General features: G+C 42.6%; 1 protein-coding gene across 2 annotated transcripts; it reads right to left on the bottom strand.

Annotated features, from left to right (window-relative positions):
* Positions 1-71: 71 nt before the first annotated feature.
* Positions 72-23963, bottom strand: eps8l3a (EPS8 signaling adaptor L3a). Of its 2 annotated transcripts, XM_067415205.1 has the most exons (20): positions 23848-23963; positions 22441-22513; positions 22301-22371; positions 14483-14547; positions 14258-14416; positions 14031-14180; positions 13883-13956; positions 13691-13800; positions 12460-12638; positions 12154-12256; positions 11997-12070; positions 11272-11346; positions 11045-11190; positions 10792-10942; positions 10666-10697; positions 10492-10588; positions 9141-9245; positions 8969-9054; positions 433-565; positions 72-343 (listed from the first exon to the last, which is right to left on the bottom strand). In XM_067415205.1, exons 2-20 carry the CDS (start codon positions 22500-22502, stop codon positions 314-316), a joined length of 1902 nt encoding a protein of 633 aa, XP_067271306.1. In that variant the 5' UTR covers positions 22503-22513; positions 23848-23963; the 3' UTR covers positions 72-313. The 2 variants fall into 2 exon arrangements, with proteins under 2 accessions (XP_067271306.1, XP_067271307.1); XM_067415206.1 differs by lacking the exons at positions 22301-22371; positions 23848-23963.
* Between the last annotated feature and the right edge of the window lie 102 nt (positions 23964-24065).

Raw genomic sequence — 24065 nt, 5'->3', positions numbered from 1 at the left:
TCTTCAAAACCAGATTATGAATAAATATGAATTTAGTGTCCGACATCCTTCAGCATCAGTTAACAGCTTCTTTGTGTGTGTGTGGGCATGTTTTTGTGACATATGAGGACACAAATGTGTATAATACCATGGGTATGACACAGGTATTACAGGAGAGGGTGAAATATGAGGACATTACCCATGGCCCCACTTTACAAAAGGCTTATAAATCACACAGGAGGAGTTTTATGAGAAAGTAAAAATGCAGAATGTTTCCTGTGATGGGTAGGTTTAGGGGCTGTGTGTGTGTGTGTGTCGACAGGAAGTTGCGGCCTCAGATCATTGGTCTCACTTCACTGGCCACCTGGAGAGAGTGAAGGAGACGTTGTGTGAATATGACATCACATCCTTCGCTATGACATCACGTGTGTACCGATGAAGGCCCGTACTCACCGAAAGAGCTGATTTGACGTTCTGCAGCTGGTAGAAAACTCGTCCGCCCTCCTCCGGACAAACGGTCTTGAGCTCGTCGCGCGTCATTCCCAGCAGCATGGAGCCGGAGACGCCCCCTAAACACCGGACCGTACTGACACACAGAGAAAGAGACCCGAGTTCAGATTAAAGGAACACTCCAGCGTTTTTAGAATTAGGACTTATTCAACATCTTTCCTATATTTAGATATGTGAACAAATGCATTTTTGTCTCAGTGCAGTGTTTTAGTTTGGCAGGGTCGCTGCTAGCTTAGCTTAGCATAATGAATGGAATCCTATGTTGCCAGCTAGCATGTCCTGAGAAAAATTGAAAAAACAAAAACACCTAATTACTTCTTGTGGCCTGCGTATTCACTGCTACTTGGGTGCAGAGAAATCACGCAACACACTGCGATCGCTCAACAGCCGGAGGACGTGAGGATGAGAGCCGTGATATCTCTGCTTCCCCATAATATACTCAATATCTGCCTAAATCACCTAGTCTTACGCTACGCTCACACCAAACGCGAATTGAGCGTCAAAATCGCGTCTAGTTTGACACGTGCACATTTTGAATCCATTCGCACGTCCGCAGCTAATTGGACGCGCGTAGAAATCGAGCATTTGAAGTGAAATAGATGCGCGTTAAAGGCGCTCCAGGTGAAATATATTAAGCATTAACAGCCACACATGTGGTTCAGCCAACGCACTACCTGGATTATCTTCACTTCATGTATATTTAAATAAAATATAAAGTTATGAAACTTCACTTTGCCCTCAGTCAAAATGATTTGGTAGGCAACAACAGATTAATTGGACCAAAGATCGGCCATTAGATGTACACAAGACGAAGCATATGTCATGTTTAACCTCTACATAGACTTCCGAGCCAGCGGCAAACGCCAGAAGGACTGGCTGAGGAAAGGCTGCTCTCGCCGGGGTTAACGAGCGCTGAGCGCCCGGAGATCGCCTGGAGCTCACGACTCCAAAAACGCAAGAGTTCTGTTTAAATAGGCTCTGTCTATGAGTAAAACATCCTGGGTAAACCACATATTTTAGCTTTAAACAACTACATTATCAACTGAAAAGCATTAAAACTACATTTAGTGACAGAATATCAGTATTTTTTTCATTATATGCAGGGTTTCTCATCACGTGGCAGCAGCAAGCAGGCTCCTCATTGGTTAACACGGCGCGAATTGACACCTAAGTTCAAATTTTTCAACTCGGGCGTAGACGCGAATTCGCTTCAAACGCGTGAATGCACAAAAAGCACCACTCGCGCGTATCGCTTTATTTGCGCGAACGAGGTGGAATCACGTCCATCCAGACGCGCGTCAACACACCTTTCCATTCACTTAACATGGAAATCATTCGCTCCAGATGCTCTATTCGCTTTTGGTGTGAACGTACCTTTAATCTGCATCGCTATTTGTACTCGTTGTGAATACGCAGGCCACAAGAAGTAATTTTTTATTTATTTACTTTTACTCAGGACATGCTAACTGGCAACATAGGATTCCATTCATTATGCTAAGCTAAGCTAGCGGCTAATTCTAAAAACACTGGAGTGTTCCTTTAACAAACTAGCATGCTAGCGGTTCTCAAACGGTTTGGCCACTGCACTCATATTTTCCCATGTTCATTAAGCCACATCGTAAATTTTTTGTTTTTTAACTTGAGAATTTAGTTTTTAAAAATGGCTGAAATGCACAGAAGTGCCATCCTTTTTTACTAAACATACACTGGTCAGGCACAGTGATGCCAGTAACTTAGTAACGTGTTACTCTAATCTGACGACTTTTCTCCAGTAACGAGTAATCTAACGCGTTACTCTAATCTGACGACTTTCTCCAGTAGCGAGTAATCTAACGCGTTACTCTAATCTGACGACTTTTCTCCAGTAGTGAGTAATCTAACGCATTACTCTAATCTGACGACTTTTCTCCAGTAGTGAGTAATCTAACGAGTTACTCTAATCTGACGATTTTTCTCCAGTAGTGAGTAATCTAACGTGTTACTCTAATCTGACGACTTTTCTCCAGTAGTGAGTAATCTAACGTGTTACTCTAATCTGACGACTTTTCTCCAGTAGTGAGTAATCTAACGCGTTACTCTAATCTGACGACTTTTCTCCAGAAGTGAGTAATCTAACGTGTTACTCTAATCTGACGACTTTTCTCCAGTAGTGAGTAATCTAACGCATTACTCTAATCGGACGACTTTTCTCCAGTAGTGAGTAATCTAACGAGTTACTCTAATCTGATGACTTTTCTCCAGTAGTGAGTAATCTAACGCATTACTCTAATCTGACGACTTTTCTCCAGTAGTGAGTAATCTAACGCGTTACTCTAATCTGATGACTTTTCTCCAGTAGTGAGTAATCTAACGCATTACTCTAATCTGATGACTTTTCTCCAGTAGTGAGTAATCTAACGCATTACTCTAATCTGACGACTTTTCTCCAGTAGTGAGTAATCTAACGCATTACTCTAATCTGACGACTTTTCTCCAGTAGTGAGTAATCTAACGCATTACTCTAATCTGATGACTTTTCTCCAGTAGTGAGTAATCTAACGCATTACTCTAATCTGATGACTTTTCTCCAGTAGTGAGTAATCTAACGCATTACTCTAATCTGACGACTTTTCTCCAGTAGCGAGTAATCTAACGCGTTACTCTAATCTGATGACTTTTCTCCAGTAGTGAGTAATCTAACGCATTACTCTAATCTGACGACTTTTCTCCAGTAGCGAGTAATCTAACGCGTTACTCTAATCTGATGACTTTTCTCCAGTAGCGAGTAATCTAACGCGTTACTCTAATCTGATGACTTTTCTCCAGTAGCGAGTAATCTAACGCGTTACTCTAATCTGACGACTTTTCTCCAGTAACGAGTAATCTAAAGCGTTACTCTAATCTGACAACTTTTCTCCAGTAGTGAGTAATCTAACGCGTTACTCTAATCTGACGACTTTCTCCAGTAGGGAGTAATCTAACGCGTTACTCTAATCTGACGACTTTTCTCCAGTAACGAGTAATCTAACGCGTTACTCTAATCTGACGACTTTTCTCCAGTAGCGAGTAATCTAACGCGTTACTCTAATCTGACGACTTTTCTCCAGTAGTGAGTAATCTAACGCGTTACTCTAATCTGACGACTTTTCTCCAGTAACGAGTAATCTAACGCGTTACTCTAATCTGACGACTTTTCTCCAGTAGCGAGTAATCTAACGCGTTACTCTAATCTGACGACTTTTCTCCAGTAGCGAGTAATCTAACGCGTTACTCTAATCTGACGACTTTTCTCCAGTACCGAGTAATCTAACGTGTTACTCTAATCTGACGACTTTTCTCCAGTAGTGAGTAATCTAACGCGTTACTCTAATCTGACGACTTTTCTCCAGTAGTGAGTAATCTAACGCGTTACTCTAATCTGATGACTTTTCTCCAGTAGTGAGTAATCTAACGTGTTACTCTAATCTGACGACTTTTCTCCAGTAACGAGTAATCTAACGCGTTACTCTAATCGGACGACTTTTCTCCAGTAACGAGTAATCTAAAGCGTTACTCTAATCTGACGATTTTTCTCCAGTAACAAGTAATCTAAAGCGTTACTCTAATCTGACGACTTTTCTCCAGTAACGAGTAATCTAACGCGTTACTCTAATCTGACGACTTTTCTCCAGTAACGAGTAATCTAACGCGTTACTCTAATCTGACGACTTTTCTCCAGTAGCGAGTAATCTAATGCGTTACTCTAATCTGACGACTTTTCTCCAGTAACGAGTAATCTAACGCGTTACTCTAATCTGACGACTTTTCTCCAGTTGCGAGTAATCTAACGCGTAGACATGTGCCGATTTTCGATAATGCGATTTATCACGATAATGAATATGCACGATATTGTTATCGTGGGCACTTTAAAATATCGTAAATAATAATTTATTAACAATTTATAATTTTTTTATAATGCACTCAAGAATACTTTGCCCATCAACCGTATAAATGCTCAACACCGCTGTATTCTGCGTCAAAGGGACACGCTCAGATATAAACAAGCCCAACGTGCGTTTGCACATGACTGAACCGGTGAAGGAGACGCGCTGCTGAAGTGCCGCTCAGTGACAGCAGAGGGCGCTGATGAACTGCAGAATGCAGCCAGTTACCCCGGAAACCAGCAAACAAACAAAAAAACGCGTGTAGTTTTTAAAACAGCCATTCGTTTTTGTAATCTCAATGTTGTTCATCACAGCACCAAATACTTAATACTTAAAGACTTAATAGGCTATTTATTTTAAAATTTAAACATTTTTATGTTTTAATCTGGACTACAACCCTAATAATTAGAACTTGTTTAATTATTTGTTATTGTTTGAGATACGACTTCATTAGTTAACATGTTAATTCATTATTACCAAACTGACAATGAAAAATACTTATAAAGAATTAATCATTCCATGTTAATTTCTTAGTTACTTTTTAATAACATTAAAATCAAAATCAAAATAACTTTTAATGGACCTAAGATAAAACTAACAATGATCAGTATTTCTTAACTAACATTAACAAAAACATTATACTTTCTGTACCAAATGTAGCTATTGCTCAATCTTAGTTAATGCGTTAAATAATGAGACCTTATTGTAATTTGTAAGCCTACCTGTTGTTCTTTATAGCCTAATTCTTTTGCACTTAAATCTGTTTGAAAATTTTACTTTTACAGCTCTGGAAAAAAATCAAGAGACCACTTAACATTGATTTCTCAATGAGGGGTCTCTTAATTTTTTCCCCAGAGCTATATATATTTTTGGTGCATTATTGTATTTAAACATTCAGTTATTTTTGTTCTTACAAAAATAGTTCTTAAAGCTGTTATGCATTGGCAACACTTTTTTTTGCAACTTATTTCAATATCGTGATAATATCGTATATCTTGATAAAACTTCATCAATTAATCGCAACATGAAAAATTGATATCGGCACATGCCTACTAACGCGTTACTCTAATCTGATGACTTTCTCCAGTAACGAGTAATCTAACGAGTTACTCTAATCTGACGACTTTTCTCCAGTAGCGAGTAATCTAACGCGTTACTCTAATCTGACGACTTTTCTCCAGTAATGAGTAATCTAACGAGTTACTCTAATCTGACGACTTTTCTCCAGTAGTGAGTAATCTAACGCGTTACTCTAATCTGACGACTTTTCTCCAGTAACGAGTAATCTAACGAGTTACTCTAATCTGACGACTTTTCTCCAGTAGCGAGTAATCTAACGCGTTACTCTAATCTGACGACTTTTCTCCAGTAACGAGTAATCTAACGAGTTACTCTAATCTGACGACTTTTCTCCAGTAGTGAGTAATCTAACGCATTACTCTAATCTGACGACTTTTCTCCAGTAGTGAGTAATCTAACGCGTTACTCTAATCTGACGACTTTTCTCCAGTAACGAGTAATCTAACGCGTTACTCTAATCTGATGACTTTTCTCCAGTAACGAGTAATCTAACGTGTTACTCTAATCTGACGACTTTTCTCCAGTAGCGAGCAATCTAACGCGTTACTCTAATCTGACAACTTTTCTCCAGTAGCGAGTAATCTAACGCGTTACTCTAATCTGATGACTTTTCTCCAGTAGTGAGTAATCTAACGCGTTACTCTAATCTGACAACTTTTCTCCAGTAGTGAGTAATCTAACGCGTTACTCTAATCTGATGACTTTTCTCCAGTAGTGAGTAATCTAACGCGTTACTCTAATCTGATGACTTTCTCCAGTAACGAGTAATCTAACGTGTTACTCTAATCTGACGACTTTTCTCCAGTAGCGAGCAATCTAACGCGTTACTCTAATCTGACAATTTTTCTCCAGTAGTGAGTAATCTAATGCGTTACTCTAATCTGATGACTTTTCTCCAGTAGTGAGTAATCTAACGCGTTACTCTAATCTGATGACTTTCTCCAGTAACGAGTAATCTAACGTGTTACTCTAATCTGACGACTTTTCTCCAGTAGCGAGTAATCTAACGCGTTACTCTTATCTGACGACTTTTCTCCAGTAGTGAGTAATCTAACGCGTTACTCTAATCTGACGACTTTTCTCCATTAGTGAGTAATCTAACGCGTTACTCTAATCTGACGACTTTTCTCCAGTAGTGAGTAATCTAACGCGTTACTCTAATCTGACGACTTTTCTCCAGTAGTGAGTAATCTAACGCGTGACTCTAATCTGACGACTTTTCTCCAGTAGAGAGTAATCTAACGCGTTACTCTAATCTGATGACTTTTCTCCAGTAGCGAGTAATCTAACGCGTTACTCTAATCTGACGACTTTTCTCCAGTAGCGAGTAATCTAACGCGTTACTCTAATCTGACGACTTTTCTCCAGTAGCGAGTAATCTAACGCGTTACTCTAATCTGACGACTTTTCTCCAGTAGCGAGTAATCTAACGCGTTACTCTAATCTGACGACTTTTCTCCAGTAACGAGTAATCTAAAGCGTTACTCTAATCTGATGACTTTTCTCCAGTAACGAGTAATCTAACGCGTTACTCTAATCTGACGACTTTTCTCCAGTAGTGAGTAATCTAACGCGTTACTCTAATCTGACAACTTTTCTCCAGTAGTGAGTAATCTAACGCGTTACTCTAATCTGACGACTTTTCTCCAGTAACGAGTAATCTAACGCGTTACTCTAATCTGATGACTTTCTCCAGTAGCGAGTAATCTATCGCGTTACTCTAATCTGACAACTTTTCTCCAGTAGTGAGTAATCTAACGCGTTACTCTAATCTGACGACTTTTCTCCAGTAGTGAGTAATCTAACGCGTTACTCTAATCTGATGACTTTTCTCCAGTAGTGAGTAATCTAATGCGTTACTCTAATCTGACGACTTTTCTCCAGTAACGAGTAATGTAACGCGTTACTCTAATCTGACGACTTTTCTCCAGTAGTGAGTAATCTAACGCGTTACTCTAATCTGACGACTTTTCTCCAGTAGTGAGTAATCTAACGCGTTACTCTAATCTGACGACTTTTCTCCAGTAACGAGTAATCTAACGCGTTACTCTAATCTGACGACTTTTCTCCAGTAACGAGTAATCTAACGCGTTACTCTAATCTGACGACTTTTCTCCAGTAGCGAGTAATCTAACGCGTTACTCTAATCTGACGACTTTTCTCCAGTAGCGAGTAATCTAACGCGTTACTCTAATCTGACGACTTTTCTCCAGTAGCGAGTAATCTAACGCGTTACTCTAATCTGATGACTTTTCTCCAGTAGCGAGTAATCTAACGCGTTACTCTAATCTGACGACTTTTCTCCAGTAGGGAGTAATCTAACGCGTTACTCTAATCTGACAACTTTTCTCCAGTAGTGAGTAATCTAACGCGTTACTCTAATCTGACGACTTTTCTCCAGTAACGAGTAATCTAACGCGTTACTCTAATCTGACGACTTTTCTCCAGTAGCGAGTAATCTAACGCGTTACTCTAATCTGACGACTTTTCTCCAGTAACGAGTAATCTAAAGCGTTACTCTAATCTGACGACTTTTCTCCAGTAGTGAGTAATCTAACGTGTTACTCTAATCTGACGACTTTTCTCCAGTAGCGAGTAATCTAACGCGTTACTCTAATCTGACGACTTTTCTCCAGTAACGAGTAATCTAACACGTTAACTCTAATCTGACGACTTTTCTCCAGTAACGAGTAATCTAAAGCGTTACTCTAATCTGACGACTTTTCTCCAGTAACGAGTAATCTAAAGCGTTACTCTAATCTGACGACTTTTCTCCAGTAACGAGTAATCTAAAGCGTTACTCTAATCTGACGACTTTTCTCCAGTAACGAGTAATCTAAAGCGTTACTCTAATCTGACAACTTTTCTCCAGTAACGAGTAATCTAACGCGTTACTATTTTCAAACCAGTAATCAGATTAAAGTAATTTTTCCAAGTCACTGTGAGTTACTATTGTAGTCATTTTCCTTAGTAAAAAATAAAAGATATATTTTTGCTTTCTTCTTGCATCTTGGGGAGAGTATTTTTTCAGGAAATATTTTTTAATTTCAACTTAAAATGTCAGGAGATACATTGTTGACGTTACTGTTAAAAATGCAATTCTAATAAAGTGAGTGTTGGCAAAAACAGTTGTCATTTCTGTGTTGAGGCGGCGGCGGTATTGTCGGAAACTGCTGAATGTAAATAATAAAGTAACTTGTTTTACTTAGTTACTTTTAAAATCAAGTAATCTGTAAAGTAACAGTTAGTTTTTAAAGGAGTACTCAGTAATCAGATTACTTTTTCAAAGTAACTGTGGCAACACTGATCAGGCATAACATTATGACCTAATATTGTGTTGGTGTTGATATTATGCAATATGCAAATGAGGTCAATTAATTAACCATGTACTGTAATGAGGTCATGTGACTGCAGCATGCTTTTATGGTTTGCAATGGTTGTTTAGCTTACTAATTTTACACAAATAATATGCAGTAAACATCCCACATTCTCCTCACATTTTACTGAAGCCCTTGTGCTCCAGCCAGGCTCGGACCTCCTCCGGACGGGATTTTCTGGTTAGTCCGGGCGCGGATGGAGTTTCCTGCGGGTCGTGAGGTGAGATTAGGATTGTGAACGGGTGTAAATCAGATCAACAGGACCAGACTTGTTTAAATCTCAGATACGCACAGGTTTGGCCTCCTGCTGCGGGAGCTGAAGCATGTTGTTGGGGACGTAACCAACCTTCCCCATCTGATTCTTCACCTTCCACCACTGCTTAGACATGTCCAACAACTACAACACACACACACAGGATCTTTAGAGGACATTTTCTCAAAAACAACTTATTACAGACAGCATGTCATTTCTCAGGTCACATATGTACATTATAATGCCAAAAGTGTTGTGACGCCTGTCTTTCCATGCTCATGAGCTATAATGCCATCCCATTGTTAACCCGTAGGGTTTAATATGGAGTCGGCCCACCCTCTCTAACAGCTTCAGCTCTTCTGGGAAGGCTTTCCTCAAGGTTTAGGAGTGTGTTTATGGGGATTTTTGCCCATTCTTCTAGAAGCTAATTTGTGAGGTCAGGCACTGATGTTGGACGAGAAGGCCTGGCTCTCAGTCTCCGCTCTAATTCATCCCAAAGCTGTTCTATCGGGTTGAGCTCAGGACTCTGAGCAGGCCAGTCCAGTTCCTCCACACCAAACTCCTCATCCATGTCTTTATGGGCCGACGCTTTATGCACTGGAGCGCAGTCATGCTGGGACAGGAAGGGGCCGTCCACAAACTGATCCCACATAGTTGGGAGCATGAAATTGTCCAAAACGTCTTGAAGCATTACCAGTTCGTTTCACTGGAACTAAGGTTCCAAGCCCAATCGCTGAAAAACGATCCCACACCATAATCCCCCTCCACCAAACTTTACACTTGGCACAATACAGTCAGGCAAGTCCCGTTCTCCTGGCAACCGGCAAACCCAGACTCGTTCATGGGATTGTCAGACTGAAGCGTGATTGGTCGCTCAGAGAACACGTCTCACTGCTCTAGAGTCCAGTGGCGGCTGCTTTACTCCACTGCATCCCACGCTCTGCATTGCTCTTGGTGATGTAAGGCTTGGATGAGCTGCTCGGCCATGGAAACCCATTCCATGAAGCTCTCTACGCTGTTCTTGAGCTCATCTGAAGGCCACAGAAGTCTGGAGGTCTGGAGCTGTTGACTCTGCAGAAAGGTGGTGACTTCTGCGCACTGTGACCCTCAGCATGCGCTGACCCCACTCTGTGATTTTACGTGGCCTAAAGAGTTGCTGTTGTTCCCAATGGCTTCCACTTTGTTATAATCCCACTAACAGTTGAGCGTGGAATATTTAGTTATAGCTCCTGAGAGCGACCCATTCTTTCACTAATGTGTGTAGAAGCGTCTGCAGGCCTAGAGCTGGAGTTATACACCTGTGGCCATGAAGTGACTGAACACCTGAACTCAGTGATCTGCAGGAGTGTCCCAATGCTTTTGGCAATATAGTTTATGTCTTTGTGCTCACCTGTAGTTCTTCACCTTTACTGATGGTGAGCTCACGAGGGTTACGCGCGGTAAAATCAAACACTGCTCGCATGTAGCTCACTGGTAACTCCTCCAAGCTGCAAAACACACACTGTTACACACTCAAAATACAGCAGGAGTACACGATATTAAAGATACTGGAGTATTTCGGTACCTTTGCTGATCTTCCTGGGGAAGTTTGTTGCTCTACACACAGAAACAGAAGGAATAAACGAGTAAAGCATTTGGAGTTGAATGTTTCTGGTGTAGCTGAGCGCTCAGTGTGTGTGTGTGTGTGTACCGTTTGTCGTGTCATAGATTGCTGCGGTGGTTCTCGCGTGCTGGTGTTTGTGTGGCTCGGCTCTGGGTTTCTAATGGCCAGCGGCTCCCAGCCGTCATCAAACACTGGTGTGAACGTGGGAATATCCTCATCATCCTCCGGCCACTTGGTGCTTCAGACACACACAGAAGCATGATTTGAAGAGAGCAGTGTGTGTGTGTGTGTGTGTGTGTGTGAGAGAGAGAGCGAGATGGAGAGGTTTCTGGTGTTTTACCTGGGGATGTTCCAGGCGTCTCCCAGCGACTGCCACAGATGATCTTCCTCCGCCGTGGCTTCCTCACTGAGGAACAGGATACACTCCGGCTCAAACAGAGGAACCACGATGGATGGAGGGAGCTCCTCCTTACAGTGAAACACTATCTACACACACACATACGTATGTTAGCTAAAGAACAGTGTGTTCATACAGACAGATGGACACACACACACACACACACTCACCAGCTCCAGTATAGAGAACAGACAGTGGGCCAGTTCAGCGGCGCTGGGGTTCTCAATCTTTCCCTGCAGTTTGCCCTGATGAACAGATTATGAGACATAATTAATATAATATTTGTTATTAATATATTTATATTATATTTAGATATTACAGACAGATTAATGTTATATCTAAATATTATCTTGTATAAAATTACCTTTATAATATTAAAAATATTACATTAGAAAATTATGATTTTATAATTTAATATAAACTCCACGGACCCTCAGTTTTAAATGTCTGTGGAGGAGCTCTGACCTCATATGTGGTATCATTTGAAAGCTTAGAGTCTCTTCTTTCTGGAGATATGCATCACTTTGGCATTTGTTTTACACAAAGTAATGTATTTACACGAAATTACTCTGGTGCCATTTTCCGCCTGGATTTGGCCGACCCAAATTGAAAAGCTTCCCATACACACATACCGTGGTCTAGGTTCAAAATGTAGGTGTCATTTTAGAGGAAACCCTTTAAAGTTACATAAAACACTGCTAAAAGTCATAAACATGTATAAATGTTGTCTGAGCTGTAATTAATTTAATATAATGACACTGGGATATTGCATTTATACCACTGTATATGGGGGGAGGGGTGTAGCAGTGTTACTTAGACAATATACTTTAATGTATAGGTATAATTGAAGAAGCATATAATATCAAATGAATCTGAAGCGCAGTCTCTCACACACCAGCAGGTTGAAGGCCATCTTGACTTTGCGCAGACAGACTGTGAACTCTTCATCGGACGGCATCCCTTTCACAACTACAGACGACAGAAAACACGTCAGGAGAGCATTCAGAGTTCACAAACTCACCTTTTCGCGTCAAACGAACCGCTTCTCTCACCTTTATGCTTTTTCTTCTTTTTCTTTTTGTCCATTTTAGGAGCGACGGCTGTAATTCTGTCAGTGAACGCCTCGATGTCGTTGATGAGATGATTAAGGATGTCCTGCACACAGACGAGTGGTGAGATCGCTCATCTACACTGTGGTGTGACAGGCAGCGGGGCGAGGGACCGCGAGACGAGACCGGTGTGCCACGCAGCTGGCACTCGTGAACATTAATCACCGGTCCGCTCTCGCGGTCCCTCGCCCCGCTGCCTGTCACACCACATACACATCAACACCGAGCGATTAACTCGCAAACACTCACCACGTTCCTCTCTCTCTCAGTGTACGGCCTCGGAGGGGGCGGAGCCGGTATAGGGGGCGTGTCTTCTATACGAGGGGGTGGAGTTGGTTTCTGGGGCGTGTCTTCTACGTGAGGGGGCACTACCGTTATATAGGAGGAGTTATTTCGGGAGGCGAGTGGAGTTGTGGTGGGACTCTCATCTGGACAGCACAGACAAACAATTGGCTTTTAGGTAGAAGTACATTCTCTAAAGTGTGCAATAAACGGTGTACTGTTGACACCACATGACAATGACATTCACATCCAAAGTGCAAGGGATTGTGGGTAATATTAGACCAAAGAGCAAGCAATATGCTGAATTTGGAATCGCTTGCTACTCTTATTACAATTTCTACCATGTAAATATGACAAAAATAGTATTAGTACACTAGTATGCAAGTCCAAATTCAGCCAAATCCATTTTTATCGTACTATGATTTTGGACACACTAATCCTAATCTTGCTCATTATTTAGGATCCAATCAAATCCAGGGGGATAAAATCAATTCTCGCACTCCATTATTAAATACCTTTTCACTTAAAAATGCATCATATTACACAACGAGACATGTATATTTTCAGTGTGTTGTGGCAAAACTCGGCACTAGGCAGTTACTAGGGTCTTTTGTGCGATTGCTAGAAAGTCTGTACGATGTTCTGTTGCTGAGATATGGCACTTTCATGTTGCTATGCAGCTGCTAGGGTGTGGCTAGACAGTTACTAGGGGGAAACTAATTGACTGGATGTGTATTTGGATATTTGAAGACTACTTGCCAGTCTGAGTCTAAAGAAACCACCCACTTGTCTCTAGGATTTTTTATGGGGCGGTTGCTAGGGTGCTGCAACTCTTGCTAGGGCGTGGCTATGATATTATGATGCAACTACTTATTGCCTGCTTGCTGGGTGAGCCAAATGAGCTCACCCCCCAAGTGTCTATTACATTCTCATCCCTCATCCGGGTCGTAAGCCGAGATGTACTGGGTTCAGATCCCGGACGAGCCCCCATTTGTCTCATTTTGCGAGCCGGCCGTGACATAAGTCTAAGGGACTTTTTTCCCAGTTTTTCTTCTGCCAAGCAAACATCATTATGTTCTCCTCAATAAGCCACATGATTTGACACCTCATTCATGGGTCTACAACAAACGGTGTGTGACGAGTCAGGTGCCGAAGCATCAAAACAAATAAAAAATACACAGTTCTGGCCTTCTCTCACCATAATCCGGAATGGCCCACTGCTCTGGAGGAGGTCTCTGATGAATCGGCTCGGCTGGAGGCGAAGCTCTTCGCGAGTTTCTCTGGATGCCGTTTCCTACACCAGCTTTACTGCGGAGTGAAATGACATGTACGTCACCGCCACATTTTGGAGGTCATTAGGGATTGGTTGGACAGGATTTCCTCAGCTAACCTGACATTACTCTGTCTGTGATCATCCCTCTTGTTCTGCAGAAGCCGCTGCAGTTCTTTCTTCAGATAATCTGCCTGAATGACAAATGAAATCAGCCGTTTGTCATCAGAGACGCTGAGACACCATCCAGACAGAGTCATGAACTCACCCTGAGTAACTCGCTTTGGAAGAGGAAGACGCTGACGGCACGACTGCCTCGGTCCTGGATGGAGACGGTCAGGAGAGAGTCATACGCGCTCTCGTCCAGGACGGCCTTCAGATCCAGAACGCTGCTCAGTGGCCACGATTCCAACACCTCCTGAAACATCAACAGAAAACCCAGTGAGATCGCCTTAACGCCTTAATGGTTTCTTACATGCTTCCACTGAGACTCACTTTGGTCTCGATGTCCAAGAGCAGCAGAGCTCCATCCCGCACCTCCAAGATCACATCCTGACCCCACACACGGCCCGTGGCATCCAGATACTTCAGCCGCTCCAGACAGTCGTCCATGTCACACAGCTGCCGCCCGTCCAGCTCACAGGTGAACAGATGCTGTTTGAGGAAAGAGGCTGAGTGAGTGAGTGGTCACATGATCATGATGATGATGATGATCCTCACCTCCACTCGGTGCTGGAACTGATGTATCTGTCTGTTAATGGACTCTGCATATTCCTTCCTCTGATCTACAGAAAATACAAAAGCATAAACTCCCAATGACAAAAATATATAATCATTATAAAACAATAACAGTCATTTAAAAAATGTCCTCAAAGTTGTTAATAGCAGGAAAAAGGGGCAAGCATAAGGATTTGAACGAGTTTGACAAGGGTCAAATTGTGATGGCTAGACGACTGGGTCAGAGCATCTCCAAAACTGCAGCTCTTGTGGGCTGTTCCCGGTCTGCAGTGGTCAGTATCTGTCAAAAGTGCTCCAAGGAAGGACCAGTGGAGAACCGGCCACAGGGTCATGGGTGGCCAAGGCTCATTGATGCACGTGGGGAGCGAAGGCTGGCCCGTGTGGTCCGATCAAACAGACGAGCTACTGGAAATCAAACTGCTCTAGAAGTTAATGCTAGTTCTGATAGAAAGGTGTCAGAATACACAGAGCATCTCAGTTTGTTTTGTATGGAGCTGCATAGGCGCTGACCAGTCAGGGTGCCCATGATGACCCCTGACCCCGCTGAATTTTATTCGATTATGCATTCTTAGAGACAAAATTGTACACCTCCACAAGGGTGGAAAGGGCTTCTGGGAAATTGCCAAGCAGCTTGGTGAAAAAAGGTCCACTGTTGGAGCAATCACTAGAAAAATGTGTCACAACCAGCTCACAATTGCGACATGAACGGGAGGCAACATGGACCAGCGAAGTCGTAAAAAGAAAGAATAATTTATTTAAATAAACAACATAAGAACAAATGAAATAACAAAACGGCAGCCAAGCGCAGACCCCCCGACGTTCCCCTCTCCAATCCTACATCAGTCGTTCTTATGTGCCTCCAATGAGCTTCAGGTGGAACAGCCACACCCCCCACTCAGCAGCACACCTGCAAACAAAACACAAAAACAAACAAGGACCAGCCATAACTGGGCCTCTAACATCCCCCCCTCAAAAAAAACAAATTCTCACCCCCAAACCCTTTTTTTTTTTTTTTTTTTTTTATTATTACCACTAAACGTCAGTACTGCTCACATAAATAACCATTCTATATGGCAAAAACAAGCAGTGAGATGACAGCAATCCCCTTCAGCTTACCCCTGCCCTTCCTCTCCCCCACTCCAGCCATCCGGATCCTAGAAGCACTTTTAAGGAGAAGGAAAGAAAAAGGCACAAGAACAACACCACACAGGAGACTCACTCACCCACTCCTCCCCCACATTACTCAGGGCAATGAGCACGGGACAAAGTGTCCGCAAACACATTGTCCACGCCCCGAATATGCTTAATTTGTACATTATAGGGTTGCAAAAACAGGATCCATCTCATCAACCGCTGACTTGGACTCTGCAACGAATGTAAAAAAGTTAACGGATTGTGATCTGAATAAATCACAATTTGAGCTCCTCCTCCTACATATACATCGAAGTACTGGAGTGCCCATATCAAAGCAAGGGCTTCCTTCTCAATCACTGAGTAGTTTACTTGATAAGATTTAAACTTCCGCGAAAAATAGCTCACCGGGTGATCAACCCCATCCACCCCAACTTGCAGGAGAACACCACCTGCCCCATACTGGCTCGCATCCACCTGTATTTTAAAAGGCGTGTCAAACCGCGGCGCTGCCAAGACGGGCGCAGATGATAACAGCAGCTTCACGTGCTCAAAAGCTTGCTGACACCCTGGAGACCAAACAAACTTTACAGAACCCTTCAGCAAATTGGTTAATGGGCAAACAACAGCGGAAAAGTTTGGGCAAAACCCACGGTAATATCCAGCCATACCCAAAAAACGCATCAACTCTTTTTTCGTATTAGGAACAGGGAATTGTTCAACAGCACGCACTTTTTCTCGCAGCGGACGTACACTACCCTGTCCCACCTCTCTTCCCAGGTAGACCACGGTTGCTTTTGCAAATTCACATTTAGCTAAATTGACAGTAAGATGAGCATCAGCCAAACAAGAGAACAAGGCGCGAATCCGCTCCAAATGCTGCTCCCAAGTATCGCTATAAACAATCACGTCATCTAAATAAACTGCACATCCCTTCAGTCCCGATACAACACGATTCATCAGTCTTTGAAACGTTGCCGGTGCGTTTCTAAGTCCAAAACTCATAACGGAGTAAGCGTATAACCCGGAAGATGTAACAAAGGCAGTAATTTCTTGTGCTCGAGGTGTCAACGGCACCTGCCAATATCCTTTTAGCAGATCGAACTTGCTGACGAACTTTGCAGTTCCTACTCGGTCCACGCAGTCCTCAACTCGTGGAAGGGGAAAAGCGTCAGGCTTCGTTACCTTATTTACCTTTCGGTAATCTGTGCAGAGTCTGTAAGAATTATCAGATTTTTTTACAAGTAAACATGGAGAAGCCCAGCTAGAACAAGAAGGTGTCGCTAAACCATTATCTAATAAATACTGGACCTCAGCCTCTAAAGCCTGTTGCTTCACCATTGGTCCCCTATAAAAACGTTGACGAATTGGTACTGCATCGCCAACATCCACGTCATGTTCAATTAGATGGGTGCGTGATGGAGCATCTCCAAACAAAACTGGGAACTCATGTATTATTTTTCCTAACTCCCTCTGCTGAGCACTAGACAAATGGGCCATCAACTTATCCAAATTCAGCAAAGTTGCAGAATTGGTCAACCTAGGTTGTAAGACACAGTCTGCTGGGACTTCAACGTCCTCCCCCATCTCTCTTGCACAACTGTCACCCTGAGAAACGGTTAATACTGCAGTGGTTTTAGACTCTGCATGATCACGCAAGAAATACGGCTTCAATAGATTGACATGACAAAACTGCACCGATTTCTTTCGATCAGGGGTAGAAATCAAATAATTCAACTCAGACACCCGACGAGAAACAGTATAAGGTCCCAAGAATTTCGCCCGAAAAGGAGAGCCAGGTAATGGCAACAAAACCAGCACCTGATCACCCGGAGAAAACTCTCGCATTTCAGAATCGCGATCAAATAATCGTTTCATTTTCTTTTGGGTTCTCTCCAAATTATTCTGCGCAACTTGACCAGCCAAAAACAATCTCCTTCTAAACCCATTCACATAATCCAGTAGGCTTATAGGAGGCACTTCCTCCTTCAGACTGTCCCGTAAAACAGCCAAAGGCCCCCGTACCTTATGCCCAAAAACCAATTCGTTCGGGCTAAAGCCCAAACTTGACTGTGTTACCTCTCTGGCTGCCAAAAGAAGCCAGGGCACTCCTTCCTCCCAATCACGACCTAACTCGGTACAATAAGCGCGCAACAGAGCTTTAAGCGTCTGGTGAAAACGCTCCAGCGCGCCTTGGCTTTGTGGATGGTAAGCGCTTGACTGTTGATGTTGCACCCCTAACTGCTTCAAAATCTCTGCAAACATTTTGGAGGTAAAATTTGATCCTCGGTCACTTTGAATAATTTTCGGAATACCAAATATGGCAATAAATTGAGAGAGAGCTTTAACTACAGCTTTCGTAGTAATTTTACGCAACGGAAAAGCGGCAGGATATCGAGTAGTTCGACACATGACCGTCAATAAAAATGTATTTCCCGATTTTGCGGGAGGCAACGGACCCACGCAGTCAATCAAAAGATGCTCAAATGGTTGCCCAACAGCTGGTATGGGACATAACGGAGCCGGTTTAAGAGACTGATTCGGCTTCCCCGTCATCTGGCACACATGACACGTTTTAATAAATTTAGAGACATCCTTCTTTAGCAACGGCCAATAAAAGTGCCTCAAAATTCGGTCATAAGTTTTTTTTACACCCAAATGCCCCGCCATGGGACCATGAGCTACACTGAGCACTACCTCTCTTAATGTAGTGGGCATTACAATCTGCACTACCGACTCACCACCCTCGTCTTCACTCTGCGACATCCATTTCCGCAAAAGAATACCATCCTGCACAAAATACCCAGTTGCCGCACTCTGCACTTCATCCGGGGATAACACCATCTCGAACAACCTAGACAACGAAGCGTCCCCCCGCTGCGCACCCATCAATTCAGCACGGGAAAAAGAAGCTGGAAGAAGAGAAAAACCAGGAACAGCATAATTACCAGACTTTTGCAAGGGAACTTGCTCAAAATCTCCCTGAATAGGATCATTAGTCGCTTTCGCTTTAGAACGAGTAATAGCACATGACGGAAACACCTCTGGGAATTCCTCAGCAGCAACGTCACCCGAACTGACAGGTAGCAGAGCGACAATGGGTAACGGAACTACATCCGGCCACACGCGCTCACCGGCCAGATTATTACCCAAAATCAGATCCACTCCTTTCACCGGCAGTGACGGCCGAATACCCATAATCACTTCACCATTTACTAATTCCGATTGCAACAGAACTTTATGCAACGGAACTGACATGCTTGTCAGTGCTATCCCTTGAACCAGTACACTTTTTCCCAAACTCGAAACTGATGAAAAAGGCAAAGCAGACTCTAAAATAAATGATTCCATAGCCCCTGTATCTCGCAAAATTCTCACAGGTATATTTTCAGTCCCTCCTGGCAATGAAACAACCCCATTCGTTACAAACGGAGCATAACTCGGATCTAACCCGTTAGGCCTACGTCGCTCACCCTGCTGGATAACACGAATCGGTTCCTCCGCAGAACAAAGCTCGGAACGAACACAACCAGTCAATAATACCGGCGAGAAAACTTTTTGTGATCTTGTCGATCCTCTTCCACGAAATTGTTTGTTTTTTAGAACCGGACATTCCTTTTTCCAATGCCCTTCCTCAAAACAGTAGCGGCACATGGAATCAGAAATAACTTTTGGGGTTCCCCTAGGCATTTTATCCATACTTAATGAAAAATCATTTTTTTGAAATTTTGGCTTGGAATAACTATCACTATAATTCCTGCCTCTATTCACTCGATAGTCGCCCATACTTCTATGCGTCAAAACGAAATCATCGGCTAACACTGCAGCCTGCCCAGCAGTCTTAGGTTTGTTCTCATTAATATAGGTAGCAATATTCTCAGGAATTATATACTTAAGCTGTTCAGTGAGAATCAACTCCCGCAGACCCTCAAATGTATCGATACTAGAAGTAGCGCACCAACGATCAAAATGAGTTGTTAACTCACGAAGAACTTCAACATGCGTCTGCCGCTCACTTTTTTTCCAAGTGCGAAAACGCAATCGATACGCCTCAGGGACTAATTCAAAAGCTTTCAAAACTGCAGCTTTAACTTTTACATAATCCTTACGATCCTCCATTGACAACGCCGTATACGCTTCCTGAGCTCTTCCAAACAATACTGACTGCAGCATAATTGTTCGATCCGTACTTGGCCAATTTCGTTCATCGGCCACACTCTCAAATAATGAAAAAAACACCTCAGGGTCTCTTTCATTAAATTTCGGTAGTAACTTCAAATTACTTATCAAGTCTCCCGAATGATCACGTTTACTAACACCATCCCCTGCTATTTTTCCATCAGCCACGAGTTTTAAACGTTCGATTTGTAACTGATAAGTTTGTGCCTGCCGATCTGATTCTAATCTGCTTTCCTGTTTAAGTTTTGCACACTCAATATCATGCTTTTTTACCAACTCATCAGCCCTAATTTTCGCCAATTCAATTTCCTTTTCTTTCAATTCTCGCTCACGTTCTGTACCCTGCTGAAACATTTCTTTTTCGTGCGCCTGCTGCAGCGACAATATTTCTTTTCGCTGTTCAAATGATAAACCACTCAAGTCAGATCCACCCACTATCTCTCGCACGCCAGTTAGCACACCACAATCAATTAATTTATTCTTAACCAACGTTCGCAATTCATCTTTTCGTAAGTGTTATCGATCCCCACCAGTTTATAGCGCTCTACAATCCCCCACAATTGCTGTTTCGAACATAAATTTAATTTCTCTTCTGAAGGGACACGCACAAATTCTTCTAACGATGCCATATCTAAATCACAGAACAGCGCAGCCACTGACAAATAACGTGTAATCAACGAACATCAAAACATGATAAGCAACCCGGCTCACAATAACCTCTCCCCCTAACTAATTCCCCCCCAAAAAAAACACTAACTAACTCAACCCTAACTCTTCTGTGACTTCCCAAGAGTCGAGCCTCTTTAAGCACTAATACCGCTGGCGCAGAGCTGAACTATCGGTCCAGACCCGCAACCACGGCCGTGCACTCAACCCAGGAATTCACGACAAACAAAAAACAATCTACCACCTAACCGGGGAGCAAACCAACCTGTGAGCCGCATTAACTTACGGATTGAGCCGATCCCGGACGAGCCCCCATATGTCACAACCAGCTCACAATTGCGACATGAACGGGAGGCAACATGGACCAGCGAAGTCGTAAAAAGAAAGAATAATTTATTTAAATAAACAACATAAGAACAAATGAAATAACAAAACGGCAGCCAAGCGCAGACCCCCCGACGTTCCCCTCTCCAATCCTACATCAGTCGTTCTTATGTGCCTCCAATGAGCTTCAGGTGGAACAGCCACACCCCCCACTCAGCAGCACACCTGCAAACAAAACACAAAAACAAACAAGGACCAGCCATAACTGGGCCTCTAACAAATGGAAGCTAAACATGACTGTCAATCTCCCTCAGACTGGGGCTCCATGCAAGATCCCACCTCGTGGGGTCTCAATAATCCTAAAAAATGTCAGAAATCAGCCCAGAACTTCACGGGAGGAGCTGGTCAATGACCTGAAAGGAGCTGGGACCACCATTTCCAAGGGTACTGCTGGTAATACACTAAGACGTCATTGTTTGAAATAATGCATGGCAAAGAAGGTTCCCCTGCTTAAACCAGCACGTCCAGGCCCGTCTTAAGTTTGCCAATGACCATTTGGATGATCCAGAGGAGTCATGAGAGAAAGTCATGTGGTCAGATGAGACCAAAACAGAACTTGTTGGTCATAATTCCACTAAAAGTGTTTGGAGGAAGAAAAATGATGAGTACCATCCCAAGAACACCATCCCTACTATTTTGGGGAACAACCTCCTTCCCTCAGTAAGAGCACTGAAGATGGGTCGAGGCTGGGTCTTCTAACATGACAATGACCCGAAGCACACAGCCAGGAAAACCAAGGAGTGGCTCTATAAGAAGGATATCAAGGTTCTGGCGTGGCCTAGCCAGTCTCCAGACCTAAACCCAATAGAGAATCTTTGGACGGAGCTCAAACTCCGCGTTTCTCAGTGACAAGCCAGAAACCTGACTGATCTAGAGAAGATCTGTGTGGAGGAGTGGGCCAAAATCCCTCCTGCAGTGTGTGCAAACCTGGTGAAAAACTACAGGAAACGTTTGACCTCTGGAATTGCAAACAAAGGCTACTATACCAAATATTAAAATTGATTTTCTCAGGTGTTCAAATACTTATTTGCAGCTGTATCATACAAATGAAATAAAATATATATTTTTTTAAACATGATTTCTGGATTTTCTGCACCAACGATGACAATTTCAGGGCCCTGTGGGAGAACTTGGGAGAACTTGGGAAGTGGGAGAACTTGCAAAATAGCAGGGTGTTCAAATACTTTTTTCCCTCACTGTATGTATGTATGTATATGTATATATATGTTTGTTTGTTTTCTTTGATGATGTCAGCTTTATGGGCTTCACTAATCCTATTTTTGTAACAAATATTTCTAATTCAGCTGATAGGCAAATCAGCATCCAGTATCCAATCATAAACACGTCTATAAATAGCACACAGTTAGGTAAATGTTCAATGACCATCCTCAGATTAGCGTGTTAATGATCAACACGTGACGTCATATGACCAGTACTCACTGTATATTGATTTAGCGCTGGGTCTGGATAAGCCCGACAGCTCAGAGGACGCCTCATCCGTCGCCGTCACACTGCAGGAAATCACATTTAAACACACATTTGGTGTGTGATATTACACATGAATCAGATCCGAGCCTCACCTGGACCGCAGCGAATCTGGGTAACCGTTGGACCAGCCGAACGGACTCGAACCCCGCAGCATGACTACAGCACCTGGACACAGTCAATCAGCACTACATCACAGCAACAGTGGCAAACAAACGTACTGTGACCTTACCGCGCTATTGCAATGGATTCAACTCGTAACACCAGGGCATTTTGATACATAAATACATACATACATACACACACACACACACACACACACAAACTAACTTTTAGCCACACCTGCAAATTGCCACTTTACCGGCCATGGAGATTACATCAAAAATAAAATAACGCTGCACTGTAATCATTATTAAAGTAAAATTCAGAAGAGAGCAGTGGGTGTCTTTTGCTGTTTGATTAACATATTAAACATAGGGCAGCAGGAATATTAGGGTACTGTCACTTTAAGAGTGAATGCACAGATCCAATACACGCGTTTGCTTTCTTTTTTATTAAAAAATCTCGAGGCACAGGTTGCGTCTTTTTGGGGCTTATTTTTAAAATGTTTGTTAGAAAAAATATGATTAGCAACTTCATTTCTTTACATTAATGGTCATTGTTTTGTCCAGTACATTGACTGACACGGTCTTCTCACAGCTAATAGTCATTCAATGCAACGATACAAGTGCTTTAGTAAGGTGCTGTAAGATACAAGAATACCATATCTCTTATTAAAGCACTGTGGTATGGTTTGAAATCCCATTGAATAGCATTGTATATTTACATACTACAGTATATACATGGTTCTGTATGTACAGTAAAGAATGTTTTTTTCAATGTATGTTTTGTGGTAGTAACGTGGTATATTGAATTTTCAAATTACAAGATACGTTTTGGTGCCATTTTTTTCGTATACCATGAATATCATGGTTTTTCAACAAATTATGGTAAAATCATGGTACTTGTGTTCATCGTAAAGTCAAAAATACCATGGTATTTCCCAAAAACTTAGGTACAGTTATATGGTACATTAGCGTTCAGTTAAAGCAAACTATAGCCCGTGTTAAAGTTCAGCCAATCGTCTGCACAGGTTTATGATCTCTTTAATCATAAACGTCTGTAATCTGCTGCGAGGAGCGTCAGGAATGTGATTTAACTCCCTAGCACCCGACAAACCTCAGAGATTCAACACAAACACGCCATGATCCGGATCATTTGATGAATATTAGTGGCTGTTGGAGCTCTTTGAGAAGATCTAAAAAACTCCTGAAGACACACCTGAGATCATTCGTTCATGTCCACCTACTTAAAAAGTCATCTAATGAAAATAGGCAAAGAGATCCCCTCGAAAACTAGATATATCTCAAGGGCTTTCCTCTTAATAAATACATTTCAAATCTAACGAAGAAGAAACACGTCCTGAGCAGAGATCAGATGTAGTGTTGTTTGAGCTCTCTCACCTGTGTCGAGATCTTCTGTGGTTTCTCCGGTTCCTGTGCGTTAGATCATACTACACTCGCTCAGATGGAGGAACAGGAAAACTCCCGTTGGACACGGGGTCCAAAGTCTGACAAAGTCTCGGCTCTGCTGCGTCTTAAAGGAGCTCAGATGGGTGGAGAAACCCAGCCTCACCTACACACCTGAACAAACCCTAACCTCATCACATTAACATCTTCAC

Source organism: Pseudorasbora parva, chromosome 14, assembly GCF_024679245.1.
Source record: "Pseudorasbora parva isolate DD20220531a chromosome 14, ASM2467924v1, whole genome shotgun sequence".
NCBI classification, from domain to species: domain Eukaryota; kingdom Metazoa; phylum Chordata; class Actinopteri; order Cypriniformes; family Gobionidae; genus Pseudorasbora; species Pseudorasbora parva.
This window is presented reverse-complemented; position numbering and strand designations above follow the sequence as displayed.

Excerpts from the sequence above, each read along its gene's own strand:
- eps8l3a (XM_067415205.1), bottom strand. The coding sequence starts at position 22,502 with ATGCTGCGGGGTTCGAGTCCGTTCGGCTGGTCCAACGGTTACCCAGAT. Across the intron at positions 12,257-12,459 it reads CTGAGAGAGAGAGGAACGTG|GACATCCTTAATCATCTCAT; the intron begins GTGAGTGTTTGC and ends GTCTGTGTGCAG. Across the intron at positions 10,589-10,665 it reads CCCCAGGAAGATCAGCAAAG|CTTGGAGGAGTTACCAGTGA; the intron begins GTACCGAAATAC and ends TGTGTTTTGCAG.